We start from the raw sequence: 15,830 nt of genomic DNA, 5'->3' as shown, positions 1-15,830 counted from the left end.
GTTCATAATGGAGTATGCTGAATGCTGGTGAAAAAAGAAAAACTGGCACAATTAAGCGCTTTGTTGTGCCTGTCTTCATGTTGTTTCATCACTAGGAACATACTCTATTATGGTAATGACTTCATAGAATAAATCGCTTATTCTTGTGATTCTCTTGAGAAAAGTTGAAGAAATGTGCTGTATGATGTGCATGGTAAACTTTTACTACTAAGCGCATAAAGGGGTTGCGCTTTCTTGCCGTTTCTTTACGGCCATTGTACATTAATGGCGAATTTGACTTGCAACGAAGCTTTAATTAACATTGGCACTTGGAGCACACTGGCTGGCATAAGTTGCATTGCAATAAAGTGTTTGCTTAATTTCGCCTCGAACCCGCTGTGGTTGCTCAGTGGCTGTGGTGTTGGGCTGCTGAGCATGAGGTCGCGGGATCGAATCCTGGCCATGGCGGCCACATTTCGATCGGGGCAAAATGCGAAAGCACCCGTGTACTTAGATTTAGGTGCACGTTAAAGAACCCCATATGGTCGAAATTTTCGGAGTCCTCCACTACAGCGTGCCTTATAATCAAAGTGGTTTTGGCACGTAAAACTCCATAATTTAATTTTGCCTCAAGTTGCATTATGAGTCTGAACAGCTATCCTACCTACCGTGGTGGTGTCGTGGCTATGGCGTTGCGCTACAGAGACTGAGGGTGTGGGATCGAATCCCGGCAACCGCATTTCGATGGGGGTGAAATGCAAAAGCATCAGTGTGCTGTGCATTGGGTGCATGTTAAAGAATCCCAGGTGGTCAAGATTAATCCGGAATGCCTCGCTACGGCATGCCTCATAATCAGATTGTAATCGTAATCGCTTAAAAACTCAGAATTTCAACAGCTAATTTGACAGGCAGTCGCATTTAATCCTGGCTGCCCTTTTTCTTCTTGCTTCGTAGTACCCAACCATGTACTCGGACACCAACATCGCCTTCAACTGCATCCAGAGATCGCACCAGAATTTGTAAGTGCATTGTCGTTTATTTTGTCTATCGGAGCATTGCGCTCAGTGTAGATGAGCTGCAGTGCGTGACGTTGCCAAGATGCTGCAGCACTGTAGTTCCATTTTCATTTTGGGTTGGCAAGAAGAAGAAAAAAAAACATAATCAGAATAGAGAAATACTACCAGGGTGACTTTTTTTGGGAAGCATTAGTCCAGGGATGCCATTCTGGCCACTCAGATTCCATGACATTGTCAAACCATTCACCATCTCATCATCTTTGATTGGCTCGCAGGGCGGCTGCACCCTCCCTTTTTGGCTCAAAACACCAACACTGCAGAATTCAACAATATGACGGGATTTGAATGTCTGGAATAACACCTACACCAGGCTTTTGCAAGTTGCCAGAAATTGACAAAATCTGTTCTTCCACTCGTGTATACCGTTTGCTTAGACGAATGTCATGGCTTCTGTGCTGTCCAGTTTTCAGTGCCATCATGACCATTTTATCTTTAGTATGGTGTTGCCAACTTATTTGACATGTTTTCTATTTATGAAGTCCTCCAGTGGCCCAAGCATGTGGTTTTACAAGGGTGAAAGGGCCATATTTTAGTGCTTATGTGATGGCAACCTAGAAACCATGCAGGCAGAAGTGATGCACAGTGTTTCTGGAAGAGCGTTCCAGTCTTGCGCAGCTCTCAAAAAAAGGAAGGGCCATGGTGAGCAACAGTCTGTGCAGGCACCGGGTAGACAGCTTGTGCACATTTATGCAGCAAGACAGACGGTGAGCTGGCAAAGTTAATGAGGCTATAAAAAACGAATGGTAAAAGTTGTGGTAAATGTGCAGGCTAAATTAAGATGCCTTGGGTGTAGGTTAGCAAGATGTGCTTTCAGTTTACATTTGGAAATGCTGGTGAGATGCAAGCAATTTTACTAAGTATAGCCACGCGATTCTGAACTGCTTCAAGTGTTTTAGACAAGTTAGATTGATCTTGGTCCACTCATTTTGGACATTTGTTAGATATATAAGCTAGTAATCTCGCAGAGAGGGGAGCAAAGTGCAAGTTCCTGTGAAAGTAACCAATCGTGGGGTTGGCTTTGTTATAGGTAGCCGTTATGTCAGAGTACGAAGAAAGAATATGGAAAGGTGCTAAGCTGCTTAGATGTGTTGGCAGAAGGTATTGAAGTCCTGCAGGTAGTGTACTTTGGTGGACCTAAATACTTTTTGCGAGTAAATTAAACTAAGAACAATTTGATACCTTCATTGACATTAGCAGCTATGTTGTTTATCATCTTGTAGTGATGGGAAGTCATTATCATTAAAGATTTAATGATTAACCACACAAAAATTTGCTTGTGAAAAAATATATGCTACAAGAAATATTAGTGGGAAGATTATTAATGTAATGAATGATTATTAATAAGTGTCTTGGAGTAGCCCAGAAAGAGCAGGACTTCTGTCCAACATCATATTTACAAATCTCATACCTAACTTATCTGGTGCCATTTCTTGTCTTGTGCAGCCTTGAGAACTACCCACAGTTCCTGATGCTGCTGTTCCTCGGTGGATTAGAGTATCCGGTGAGTGCTATAGGCTGTCATTCATGCAATGTGAGAACAAGCCTTTAGCACTGGGGAGTGAGGTTGCTACCTCAATTTGCGGTTACATTGTTAACATTTCAGCATGGCTTGGATGCAAAAACACTCTAAAGTAGGGTTTTAGGAAATCTCGCCTTGTTGGGAACGAACATGGTAGGATCAAAATAGGGACATTAACAGTAAAGGTTTAAAAGAGAGGAAAGAAATCCTACAGTTCCCCCACCCGAGCTTGGCTTCTCTTAAAGGGCTGTGCTGCCAAAAAGACATTGTAACTTGTTTTGTGGAAAACTATGTGTGACCTTACAGCCTCACACTCTTGATACAGGCTGTCAGAGTGAGAGCTCAGGCGTAATGTTCATGCTGTGGTTTGATGTGGGTACACCTTGCCACTGCGCTTTAAGGAATGGTACGCTGGCAGGATTCCCAAAACTGAAGCAGCTTGATCACCTCAAAGTTCCAGGTCAGGTCCTCTTGTGCCTCTCACCAAGCTCCTTGCCCAACCCTGTAGCCTTATTGTGGCAATCGCGCATTCCTGTATGCAGCTGCATGTAATAACAATGATGTAGATTACGGGCTGTGTTGTTTATGCACCGGCAGGAGGCCTGGTGTGAATTCCTGCAAGTTTGAAGCCTTAGCCTTAGTCATGGCTTCCTTGAAACCGAAACTAACAAGGCCTAGTCGATCTGTAGTCATCGATAAAGATTCGGTGCATGTCTTGACTGTACCTTCTCTAGCTGTAGTGACAGCATGACAATGGTTGACATAGGGGCTGTGATTTTGTAGCAATGCCTCCTGCTTGATTGTGTGCCACTCTAATCCACCGTTCAGGACCGGCTGATACCATTGATGGTGCATGTGGAGCATTGCTTTGACCACTGACGAAGCGCGAAAAGGTACAAAGGCATGGAAAAGGCATTGCTTGAAAATGTGGAATGTATAGGCCAAAGGCAAGCATATGTGCATGCAGCAATACATTTACAAACTTGGGCAGTATTCCTGAACAATCGCTTTCAAAGATAATTTCATTTTCGGGACGTGCCGATGTTCCACAGCATTTCTGCATTGCAATGGCATGCTTGACACTGATGTGTCTAACGCTAGTCACATAAAATTAAGGTATCCCCGAAAGTGACCATTCGAGAATACCGCATACCTTTCTTGGCCACTTTCTGAATAGACTCGTTTCTTTTTTGAGCAAATTTGGTATTTTAAACTCCCGATTATTCAGACCTTTGATAGTTCCTCTGGATTCCAAATCTTCGGTCAGCAACAGTAACTGTATAGGGCAGCACAACTAGTGCGCTGCCGTTCCTGAACACGGCAGATGACCCGAGTATAAGTAGTGTCTTCCACGATGATGCAGCATTGGAGACATTCTGTCTGAACAATGCGTGCTGACCATGCACCCAGTGTACAGTTGAGCAGATTAGGCATTAGCCAAGAATATCCCTGTGGCAAGCTACATGACTTTCAGTGGCAACGCTCTGGTCTGCATGCTATGCAGAATTGATGCAAGAGGGGTAATCTACTCTAGTAAAATTTCCCAACCCTGGCCTGTGCTGAACCTGTGGTTGAACCAGTTCGAAACGGTTCCTTCATAAATTACGGTTTGGTTCCAAAATGGTGGAAAAAATATTGGTTTGGTTCTGGCTCGGCTAAAAATAAGGGATCAGCTTTGCTTTTCCGTTCTGTTTCAGCTTGGTTCGACACCCAGGTGCTGAATGGACAGGGGATCAACATGTAGCAGTCCTGTAAGTGACTGCTGAGGCCAGGATGTCGTAGTGCGATACCTCAAACATGCCATCTAGTGTCGTTATGGTCTCAGCTGTGGGAACACATTACTTCTCTGCCAAGGAGTTTCAAGAGGAATTTGCATGTACTTGATCTTAACTACGTGTTGACAATAGAACATTCAGCAGAACATCGAACAGTAAAACATTGTTGGTATGTTTCCATTACCTACGTTTCCCGGTGCCAACATTCGCAATCGAGAACAACAATGACCCAATAGAGTTACATTCTTTTTTTGCCGGTTCATATGTTCCCGGAAAACACGATTTTTCGGCACCAACGTTTAGTACGTTGCCAAACTGCGATTGTATGATACGTTTTCTGGCCGCTAGATCCAATGTAAACAATAAAATGCGCGAGGCGCGCGATCGAGAACAGTATATACCTAGCTGCTTGCCGCGGCAGCTTCACCGCAATACTTGCCTGCCCGTCTCACGTGAAAACGCTGGCACGCACAGCTTCTTATATTGGTACCAGCAAATCTCCGGCCGGGTCGTCGCACGCCGCATTGACAGCTGTCGCTGCCAAACCTGTTGCGATAAGCATCTTCACCTTATCTGTTTTACAGCGTATGGTGCGCAGTGCCATAGGTAGCGCATTGCACGCCTTTTAGTAGGCGATAATGCAAATGCGCATCGTTCCCTGCTGCAGGCACCGCAATGTGGGCATCACGTTTTACTACGGCGGCATCCGGCGATGCCTGCCAGCTCTATTCCATTTGTTCCCCGTGGTCCTCCTAAATCAATGCGCAATAGGAAAACACAATGCATCTCGGGCCACCGGAGCACTACTAGTTCGACGCACGATGGCATCTTGTGCCGCAACAATCCGCGCGATGCTTCGCATTATGGAGACACGAACAATAATCAAGTCTGTAAAGTTTGTTTCATTACTTCGGATCGTATGTTTGCTGGTTAGTACGTTTTCTCTCGCGGTTTCTTCCAGAACGTACGAACGAGGTTCCACTGTATGTGCTATGCTGCAATTCCTTATGAATGGGAGCTGACTGTGCGTAAGTCATGTATATACCTCACATTACCTGCGTGTCATGGTATTGAGTCATGGTGGTGTCAGTGACTGTGAAGTGTGCCCTGACGAATTTGTTGCGTGTAGGCACACATACCTCATTCACTGCACTAATTTTCAAGTTGTTCTGTGCTGGGGTAGCATTCTTGATCCTTCACTTTTGTGGGATATGATCACTTTCTTGGTAAATCTCGACACTCATTGGCTGCATCAGATTCTACAGTGAACAGTATGCCAGGAATGTTGTCTCACAAGTACTGAATATGCAAAAGTGATTGCATCCCCAAAAGTGAATGATCAATAATACCAGCCCTGGTTGGTCACTGTGTTACTGGTGATTGGCCAGCCTGGCAAGGTAGGGTTTTGTATACAATACAGGCCAAGTAGACATCTGCTTTTGTGCATGAATGTTGTCTCCTGTGTATCCTTCATCTATTAGGCGCAGATAATTTCAAATCTCATTTATCAATACTCGGGAAAAAACCAGAAAGGTGACGTCTTGCTTCCAATGGTTTGAATCTCTAAGGGGCCCCCTCTCGAGATGAGAGCCTCAATAAGTTGCCAAGTGCTAGGCTGTGGTACACCTCTACCCATAGGAAAAGCTGGTCCATTCAAAGTGGTACTGGGATTTGAACCCCGCACCTCCCTCATACAAGGCAGATGCTCAGCCATTTTGCCACCACAAAGTTCCTTTCCATGTAATTTTCCTTTCCATGTGAACACTTTTTTTGTGTGTGTCGATATCAATCAAAACACAAAAAAAGAAAAGCAGGGGTGCCAGAAAGCCCAATAGTTTCAGCTGCTTGGCAAAGTGACACCTGTGCAGAAGCTTTATCATCATAGCTTTACCTTGAGTGTCAAGAAAGGTTGCTGCCAAGTACAGAGCTAATACAAAAATAGTATTATAAACACTAAATACATTTACATTAAATGTATTTAACTAATAATAGCTAAACAGTACAGAAAAATGCAATTCTGTACTGCCACTGAAGTAACTAGTCTTTTTTCTTTAAAAGTGAAGGTAAGGATTGCCTCTGAGGTCAATAACTCGGCATACATGTTGCATGCTTATCAAATTAAGTGCAGTGTTGAGGTGGTACTATGTCATTTTTGCAGAGCCCAGACTTTTATCGTCTTTGAAATGGAACATGTCCATGATAGTACACCTTGGTTGCGTGGTGATAGTATTTTTGTTTCTTCGGTAGGCAAACCTAAAAGTAACATTTAAGGCATTTTGTACAGTCCTGGGATGCAAGGCACCGAGGTAGAATTGCACATTTGTTGCATGGGTGTATGTGTGACACAGGCATCAGCTAGCGGACAATGCCAGGTGAATGGAATGCCTGGCATATCTCACCTAGTGAGTGATTGAGTGTTGGCTGAGTGTTTCGTTGAAGTGGTCGTACTGTGCAAGAGTAGTGTGATCTGGCAAGTGATGTGGATTTTTTTACTGTACAGAAATTCGCTGCCTGCTCCGGACTAGTGTACCTGGCCGGTAGGATTGTCTATGCTATCGGGTACTCCACAGGAGGTAAGTCAGTTGTCTGAGCCCTGGCTTTTTTTTAGCTACGGAAGCTGTCTGGTGAATTATACTGGGAAAGGAATACAGTATAACCTCGTTCTTTTTCTTTTTTGAAAGATGTGCAACAAAAAAAAACAGCCTTACTACATGGGAAGACAAGATCCGAAGTCACTAAAAAATTCAACTCAGCTGTAGTTGACAACTCCTTAATGCAAAGTGTTGCGCAAATAATTGCAGCATGAGACGCCAATGCGTGCAGATCTGGTGGGGCTCGTTTTGTACAAAACAGTGTTGTATCAATGAGGTTCTGCTATGTTGCAGCTGCTTGAAAAGCCTGCCACCAGTGGTTCAAGGAGCGAGGCTAACATTGTCACCTCACTGGGAAGTTTTGGTTGGCAATTGCAGATTCCCTGTTGGCATTCTGGCTTCTTGCGCATGTTGAGTCATGTTCCCCTTACTTCTGCCTTTAATGAGAGCACAAGCCACATCAGGCACTATGCATGGCATAATAATGGCCAGCATATAGTGTCTGTCGTTTTCCCGGTGACTGTTTTTCACTGGCTAACCACTGTTACAAAGTTAATGCGCAGTGTTAAAACAGGCCTACACGTATCGGAACTTTCCTGAGTGGTGTCGCAAATTCTACGGCGACAGAACCATGTCTAATCAGATTGTGTGCACCAGGCGAACAGATTTTGCAAAAGCTGCCCGAATCATTTGAAGAGCTACTTGTGGCTTTCCAGCACCACATTATTTCACTGCACAAGTCCAAGAACTTCCAGCTAGGGCAAATCAGCAGTGCTGACCAAACGCTGGTTTATCTGGACATGCCATCGCCCCTCACTGTGCACGAAAAGGGCTCTAAACAGGTTTATGCCTGGTCCACTGGCAATGAGAAAACGCGAGTTCCCGTCATGTTGTTGTGCACGGCAGACGGATGCAAGCTTCCACACTAGATGTCTTCAAGTGCAAGACATCTAAAGGTGAGGCAAAAAATGTGGTCGTGAGATGCCATGAGAAAGACTGCATGAACGAGGATCTTGTGCTTGACTGGATAAAGTCTGTCTGGTGTAGGCAGCCCAACGCACTGTTCTCATTCCTGTCCATCCTCGTGCTGGACGAATTTCGTTGCCATTTGGCTGGCTCAGTGAAGAGGCTGTTGCAGAAATCTGGCACTGAACTCGTCATTATCCCGGGTGGGATGACTGTCTCAGCTGCAGCCTTTAGATGTTTGCACCAACAAGCCGTTCGAGGACTTGGTCAAGCGGTGTTACGCAGATTGGATGCGCTCAGGTGAGCCTACAGTGACGCTGACCAGGCTGCTGAAACAGGCTTCGCCAGCCGTGCTATGCAAGTGGATTGTGGACGCATGGGCCAGCACACCAGAGGACCTTGTGCATCGCGCATTCAAGAAGTGCGGCATCTCAAACGCACTCGATGGCACAGGATGAGTACCTCTGGGAAGATACGGTATGTCCGACAAAGAATTATCCAAAGAGAGCACAGTGGAGGAAGACAGTGATTGAAGTGCGGAGTGCAATTTAAATAAATGTTTTCCTCGAGTTTTCCTAACTCGTATTATACGTAGATAAAAGTTTTTTTTTTCTTTTCGCGTCCCAAAAATTTCATTGTACTATATGCAGGTTTGTATTATGCAAATTATGCTTAATTTTCAAGCCTTGTGCTTCTCTGCTTTTGAAGGTAGTATAGCCACTAGAAATATCATTTTGTGGATTTTGTTGCAGCCTTTCGTGCTGAAAAATAGGTGCGATACTATCCAAGGACCGCAGTTTCTACAACTCAAAAAGACACCTGCCTACCAGTTGCCTCACGTAAAACAATCCACATAACGCTTCTGTGAGGCGCCATTTTCAATAAATTCAAGCTTTCAATGTACAGAAGGCAAATTGACGGTTGTGAGCTTGTTGATGACATTATGTAGCACATAGTTTGAGAGCGAGCACAACAATATTGCAAGAACAATTGGTTTGAAACCTGAAATGCGTCACTGCAAGCTTCCACCAAAGTGCCCGTCAACACTAGAGCTCCTTCTTTTAGTTCGCTTTTGCATCGCATTTTTTGGCTTCAAGATCTCATCAGGAATAATGGGAAAAATTAGGTAGAGGAATTGCTCTGGGAACTAGCACCCATATTTTCTGCAAGGAATCCGTACATCTTTGTTTTCAAGAATAATGTTTAAAAATATAGATCATCATCCTCAACATGATGTTCGCACACTTCGAGCTTATCTTTCAGACATCGTTCCTTTCAGCGTAGCACATATTTTCGTATATAAAACTGTCTTCTGTTGTCGCAGTGCAAAAAAAAAAAAAGATTGTGTGCACCAGCATCCATATGGATCTGCCTGCTCGAGCAGCCATGGGCAAAGCAGGACCACATAGAAAAGTTTTCCTCTTGCGAGATGCCCAAGTGCTTCTGAACAAAAATTTTCACCGCGTAAAACTGCCACACATCACGCAACACCAACAATGTGACGACAGTATACCGACAGACAATACGCCGAAATGAATACTGAACTGCAAGCCTAAGCGAAACCAGAAGCGCCAGAAGTGATGAAAAATGCGACCACAGTGCCACTAGTTTGTGCGACCACCACTTTGTCCACCTCCCAAGCGATGCTGTGAAACTGAAGTATGTCTAATAACGTTGTTTAGCTCTGCCATATGCAGCTGCCGCTGGAGTAGAAAGCCATTTATTTTGTGCAGCAGATGCAGCTTTGTGTAGCATGGCGCAACTGTAAGTGCACTGCAGGGCTGGAGTGCACGCTCGTGTGCTCCAGCCTGGCTGCTTAGTGGTGCGGGACGGGCCTTTTCCTGCTCGGATGGTAGGCAGATCCAGATTGCATACCTTCTAGCACTCGTTATGAAGCTCAAAATGAAGCACGTATAGCGACAAGTGGCCGGGAGTGACCACATGCTGGCGTGCGTTCCTTAATTGTGGATTCTAACCCCTATTCAAATCGAGGCACAGCAAGCAGGGCGTATGTGTGGTCCAGGCTCAAGTTTCTCATAGTTCCAGGCTGGTTGAGTGTTCGAGGCAACGGTTGTAACTCGATTTAAGAGAGTGATGACCATGCTTGAATAATTTCGTTAAATTGGGAAGTTTGGAAAATCGAGTAAGGGATTTTTCGGCCCTTCGAAATCTAAAATTGTAACTTAGCGACACCAAAAAGGTACCGCGGCACTGTATTTGCTGCTTACCCATGCCTGCGCATGTAAAAAGTCTGCGAGGGCAGCCTGACTGCCGCCACCCTTAGTGCCATCTGGTACGTAAGAATGCTAGCGACTGCAGAGTCTGTTTCATGCATGGGTGCAGCGTGCAGCCTCATCAAGATTAAGCTAGGGCCGTGATTAGGGTGTCTAAAAGCTTAAATGCGGTAGCGTTGCAGCGCACGCTGCCGAAAGAAAAACCCGTCTTTGTCAAAACTAGGAAGCAAGCACAGCTTTCTTTACTCATTTATTTCTGGAAAAGCTTTATTAAATTGGTTTAAATGCAAGTTAGACTCGTTAAATCGAGTTGGTTACAACATTGAACCTTATAGGTACTTGCTGGGGAATGCATATTTCTTCGTCAGATCGGGAACCGTGTAAAATTGGGTTTCGTTAGGAGTTTTAACTGAAATTGAAATAAGTAAGAGCTGACAGCTACAACACCTCGACAAGCATTGTGGTCAGTTTCATTCCTACGTGGACAGATGATAGTCTGCTCATGCTTGATTGATGCGAGCTTTTGGCCAATAGCAGCCATGTATGGGAATCTGCTCTATGACGAAATATGGCAGCCCCGAATAGGATGAGAAGGCTTCTGTTGAAAAGAAGGTGTTTGAGAAAAAGGTGACTTCGCGCTCCACTTGTGAACCACGCATGTAGTGCCAGTGGCGTAGCAACAGGGGGGGCCGGGGGGTCGTGGGCCCCGGGTGCAAGGGGCCAGTGGGGGGGGGGGGGGGGGGAGGGCGTGTCATATACGTCTGAAGACGCCCGGAAATTGTCGATAAACTCGCTTTCCTCCGACTAAACCTGAGGGGGGGGGGTGGGGGTGACAGAAGACTTATGGGCCCCGGGTGCCAGACGACCTAGCTACGCCACTGTGTAGTGCACAAGTGCAAAATTTGGCTGAGATGTTCACAGCAGTCTGTGCTATCTGGAAAGTGTTTTTCACCTTGTTCAAGGGGTGGTTCAGGACTCCTTTAATGCGATATTTTAAGCCTTGCTCAAAATGCATGCATTGGAGGTGTTCTAGTAAACCATTCTTTGTAGGTGTGATCCCTCTTACGAAGACAATTGCTCCATATAGACATGTGCCACGATGTTCAGACCTGTTTCTTTTCATCATTGTGACCACATTAGTGCCAGTAATTTATGTTTGCAAGTTCAGCTGTGCAAATATAACAATGTGATGACTAGGTAGGTATGTGATGTTTTTCCCATGCTTTCCCTCACCTTACAGTACAGGACAGTAACTACAGATATTCTTTGCAAAATGTTTTCAAACCACTGTGCAAGTCTCGAGACCTGTTGCCAAACTCTTTTGCAGAATCTCTACAACATTTCAGCATGCTCGACACCCAGGATTAAGAAGGATAACTGCTGTTACGATGTTTAAGGGTATTGCAGTGCGATAAATTCCACAGGTGGCCAAATATATGCTGAAAACTACAGTCGCTGCCACATGCACTCATCACTTCAAAATTTTTTGATGAAGGCTTGTGCACTCGTAATCTTGGTAGTTTTCATTCCTGAACTCTGCACTCGTTGCTCGCAGACCCGTCCAAGCGGATGCGTGGCAGTTTCCAGTACTTCGGCTTGTTCGCCTTGCTCGGACTGACCGTGCGCCAGGGGCTGCTCATGCTGGGATACCTCTAAGGTGGCCGCTGCTCCCAACTGTGGCGGGGTGGCCTAAGGATCTGGCATGGAAACGCCGCAGTTGCAGTGTGCCGATACCAGAGCTGACCTCTTGCGATTCGAGGACCGGATGACATGCACCTGCTGTGCACCTTCAAGGCCATTGGGTGGCAACACTTTTTCTATGCACCAATGCGAAGAAAGAATGCGGATATTTGACAGATTGTGTGCAACGGATGTGTTGACCGGGGCAATAGAAAATTATAATGGAAACTGAAACAATGAAAAAGGAAAGGGAAGTAACTTGGAGCTAAGGGGTGCTGTGTAGATTCCCGTCCACTTTTGCAATGCAATAAATTTTTTGCTTTGTCTACAATTGTTTGAGAGCGGAAGTCAATGTCGCCAATGAGTGTCTCAAAGGCAGTCCTTGACGAGCATAGCTTCAAATGTAGTAATTCTTCCTTGAAGGCATCGAAAGCTACTGGCAAGTCTTCTGTGCTGACCAGCCTGTGGCATTTGTGCAAACTTTCTCTCCAATCATGGGACAGCATCTGGGGCATTTTAGAAACAATCGACCTCTAAGCATCGCGAGATGAGCAGTGATTTATACCGCATACCACTTCCACTAAAAGTTCTCCGGCGTGCGAATGCTGTATTTTTCCACATATAACTCGCACCTACAATTGGAACACCCCAGAAAAAGAAATGTGCACCTTAACCTGTGGAAGTAACTGCATATAATACCGCCCAGTCTTCATAAAGAGAGCCTTCATTCACGGATGCACTGCTCATTCATGTAATCCCTGTAAGCAGCTGTGTTTCACGCTGCTTCAGTGACAGTGGCAATATTTAGCCTTTGCAGTGCATTGAAGGACTGCTGCCAAGCGTAGGTCATCATGATCCAAGTTCTGGCTCGCTGATACAGCTTGCGCAGGTTTCCAACTACTGATACAGCCAAAATGCAAATATGGCGAGCCAAAATGAGGATTAGAGTAGGTGACCATAAAATGGAAAAGGAAGGTTCAATGCGGTAGGTGGTTTCTTATGAGACAATGAAACTTTTGATGGTAGATAACTTTATCTTGAGGTGTTTCTTCATGTCAGTGCAGCGTACGCTGCCGTAAATCCACTCCCCAAGGCGAAATTCACACGCATGTCTTTTGCACTGTTCAACGTCCTTCCACGCTTCAGGGAAATTTGCCGATGAGACAAACTCTGAGCATCACATAGTCGTATTGCCCATTCTTTTTTGCATGTCCCGTTTTCATTTGTGTTGCATGGTAGATAAAGTGGCCCTTACATGCACAGCAATGAGGTCGCTTCATAGATACAGGCACACTACACTTGTTGCCGGCCCCAACGTGGACAAAACACGCTGCATCCAGAGCCAGCTTGAAGGATGATGTGTTGACGTTGTGGGAGTTCAAACGCTTGCAGTGTAGTTGTTCACTGCCTTTGAGTTTTCAAGAACAGCCATGTCCTTCCCTGTTCATGTTGCTTTTGATCTTGAATCTGATTCTTGAGGGTTAATACCATACGTATATCCATAAGATCGATTATGAGTAGACTTCCGTTACTTCAACTCCGGTTAATTCCATTTCTCGGTTATTTCAATCCTGGCTGGAGGTCCCAGCCGGTGCCCATGCATTTCCACGGATCCAAGCTTTTATTTTTGTCCTAAAATTGCCCTTCACCAGATAATTTGAACTTTACCGGAAAGCATCCACATGCCTGACCACTTTAGTGACCACAATAGTGACCCCTTTACTGGCAGCGTCTGTCTCGGCACAGCAAGGCACATTGAATGCGTTGAACACAAGTCATCTCCCATCAAAACCTTTTCCCCTGCCTAGGAAGATATCCAAGCTCACAGTGTCGGATTATGGTAGTTACCTGATTCTAGAGCATGCCTTCTACAGCAAAGCTCTATATGGCTAGGTACAAGAAAAAATATCATGCATCTATCGAGCCGTGTAGATAGAGAATTTCTCCCCATATGTAGGCCGATCCTGAAGATAGTGCAATACCAGGCCGACCCGCGGTGGAGGTGAGGCTGGCTTTAAGCACTCTGCCAACTTGCAAAAATAAATTTAATCTTAGGTCTAAAGACAACCCGTATCAGAAATTGAGCTGATCAGAACAGATATACTACACTTTGACCTGCGTCGGCCAGGTCTACGCTCGCACCGCCCTCTTTGTTGGCATTCGAGTTCTTGCGGAACCTGGTGAGGTTGTTTAGTGGCTATGGTGTTTGGCTGCTAAGCACGAGGTCACGGGATCGAGTCCCTGCCACGGCTGCCACATTTCAGTAGAGGATAAATGCGAAAACACCCGTGCATTTAGATTTAGGTGCACGTTAACGAACCCCAGGTGGTCCACATTTCCGGAGTCCCCGCCCTACGGCATGCCTCATAATTAGATCGTAGTTTTAATTTTATTCCATTTTTCTTGAGATATTAAAAAAAAATATGGAGGAGGCCCAAACAAAAAGTGACTCTGATCACTTGGCAAGGATTTCGCTCCCCTTACAAGGCATATAGCATGGCAGTTGATGTGGAACATCAAAGAAGCACTCGTTATGTGTAATTATGGTAACAAAACATCCTGTGCCCTCTTGTGTTTTATATGTATGGATATAACACTTAATATGCATACACGCAAAAGAAAAAACACAAAACAACACGTCACATTTCTGAAAACAAGAGAAATACATGAAATATTCGTCATTACAGTTTAATTTCACTGGTTTCATGGCACTAGTACAGTTTCATTACACTATAAAAACATATAAGATAGAAAGAGAAGAAATGTACATTTTTCCACAGATGTGCACTACTCAACAAATAGAAAAAAATTTTCTTAGTGTTTTCTTACTGGTAGATTCAATGAATATTTCACATTCTATCAAGTAGTTTAAAAGTTTTGGCAGTCTGGTAACAAAGCATCTGCTCACTCATATTAAATCGTGTATAAAATAATCCAGTTTTAAGTATTACGGAAAGGGTAAGGCTGAGTTTTTTTCTTACATTCAGCTAATCTACCTAATGTCCCATCAGGAAATTTAAGGCATTGTTTGTGTCTGAGGGCTAAATTGTATGCGTAGAAGTTGTGAGCAGGAACTGTGCGAGACCCTATAAATAGGTAGCGGTCCTGTGTCTGGTCTGCAGTGTTCTCCAGCTGTATGACGGATAGCGTTCTTTTCTGGTATGTGTAATCTATTTATGTTAGTGACGTGGTGCCGCAAACAAGGAGAGTAGCTCATTTGAAAGGAAACTATTGCATGATACAGCTGTAGTTTGACACTACTCGGAAGTAAAACTTGTGATTTTGCGAAGACGCTTAATGTTTTGGAAATGCGGGCAACAAGATGGTTGATATGTGTATCCCACAACAAATATTTATAAAAGTAAACTCCAATAGTTTTGACAGTGTCCACAATCTCTATGGCGGAGTTACCAGAACAAGGGTGTCTTTTAGAAGTTTATTTGGGGTAGTGAAAATATGATAAATTTTGTTTTGTTTACATTTATCTGTAATGAATTCAAATTGCACCACGTGCTGAGACTTTTGAGAACATCGTTTAAATCACTAGTTGTACTATGTATATTCTGTGAATGGAATAATAGTGTCCTATCATCTGCATATAAGACATATTTACGTGTTTTATTAATATTTGCAATGTCATTTATATAGAGATTAAACAACAAGGGACCTAAAATACTCCCTTGTGGAACCCCTGTATTTACGGGTTTACATGAAGATGGGTAGCCATTGATTTCTACATATTTCATGCGATTCCTGAGATATGATGCTGTGAGATCTAATGGTAAACCGCAACACAACTGTAATTTGATTATTAGTGTTTGATGAGTCAGTTGATCGAATGCCTCCGAGAAGCCTATGTAAATGCCCATGACTGATTGCTTTTCCTCGAATGCTCTGAGAAAAGTCTTTCTGATTTAAATGTGCAAGTTCTCTGGAACGGCTACTGCGAAAGCCAAACTGGGCATCATTAAGTATATTGAATTTATCAGTGTACTTCGTTAACCTTGTCA

General features: G+C 44.3%; 1 protein-coding gene and 1 non-coding gene across 3 annotated transcripts in view; one reads left to right on the top strand and one right to left on the bottom strand.

Annotated features, from left to right (window-relative positions):
* LOC135913836 (glutathione S-transferase 3, mitochondrial-like) overlaps positions 1 to 12,151 on the top strand; it is a 92,576-nt gene extending 80,425 nt beyond the window's left edge. For both annotated transcript variants that reach the window (XM_065446527.1, XM_065446528.1), the window contains 4 exons: positions 934 to 998; positions 2,499 to 2,556; positions 6,850 to 6,922; positions 11,696 to 12,151. In XM_065446527.1, coding sequence (XP_065302599.1) covers positions 934 to 998; positions 2,499 to 2,556; positions 6,850 to 6,922; positions 11,696 to 11,796 — 297 coding nt within the window. In that variant the 3' untranslated portion in view covers positions 11,797 to 12,151. The remainder of the gene's footprint in view (positions 1 to 933; positions 999 to 2,498; positions 2,557 to 6,849; positions 6,923 to 11,695) is intronic.
* A 1,617-nt stretch (positions 12,152 to 13,768) lies between these two features.
* LOC135913857 (U2 spliceosomal RNA) lies at positions 13,769 to 13,952 on the bottom strand. Its single transcript, XR_010568135.1, has one exon. It is a non-coding gene; the product is annotated as a U2 spliceosomal RNA (small nuclear RNA).
* Between the last annotated feature and the right edge of the window lie 1,878 nt (positions 13,953 to 15,830).

Source organism: Dermacentor albipictus, chromosome 5 (genome assembly GCF_038994185.2).
Source record: "Dermacentor albipictus isolate Rhodes 1998 colony chromosome 5, USDA_Dalb.pri_finalv2, whole genome shotgun sequence".
NCBI classification, from domain to species: Eukaryota; Metazoa; Arthropoda; class Arachnida; order Ixodida; family Ixodidae; genus Dermacentor; species Dermacentor albipictus.
The sequence above is the reverse complement of the archived record's forward strand: the minus strand, read 5'-3'. Positions and strand labels throughout refer to the sequence as shown.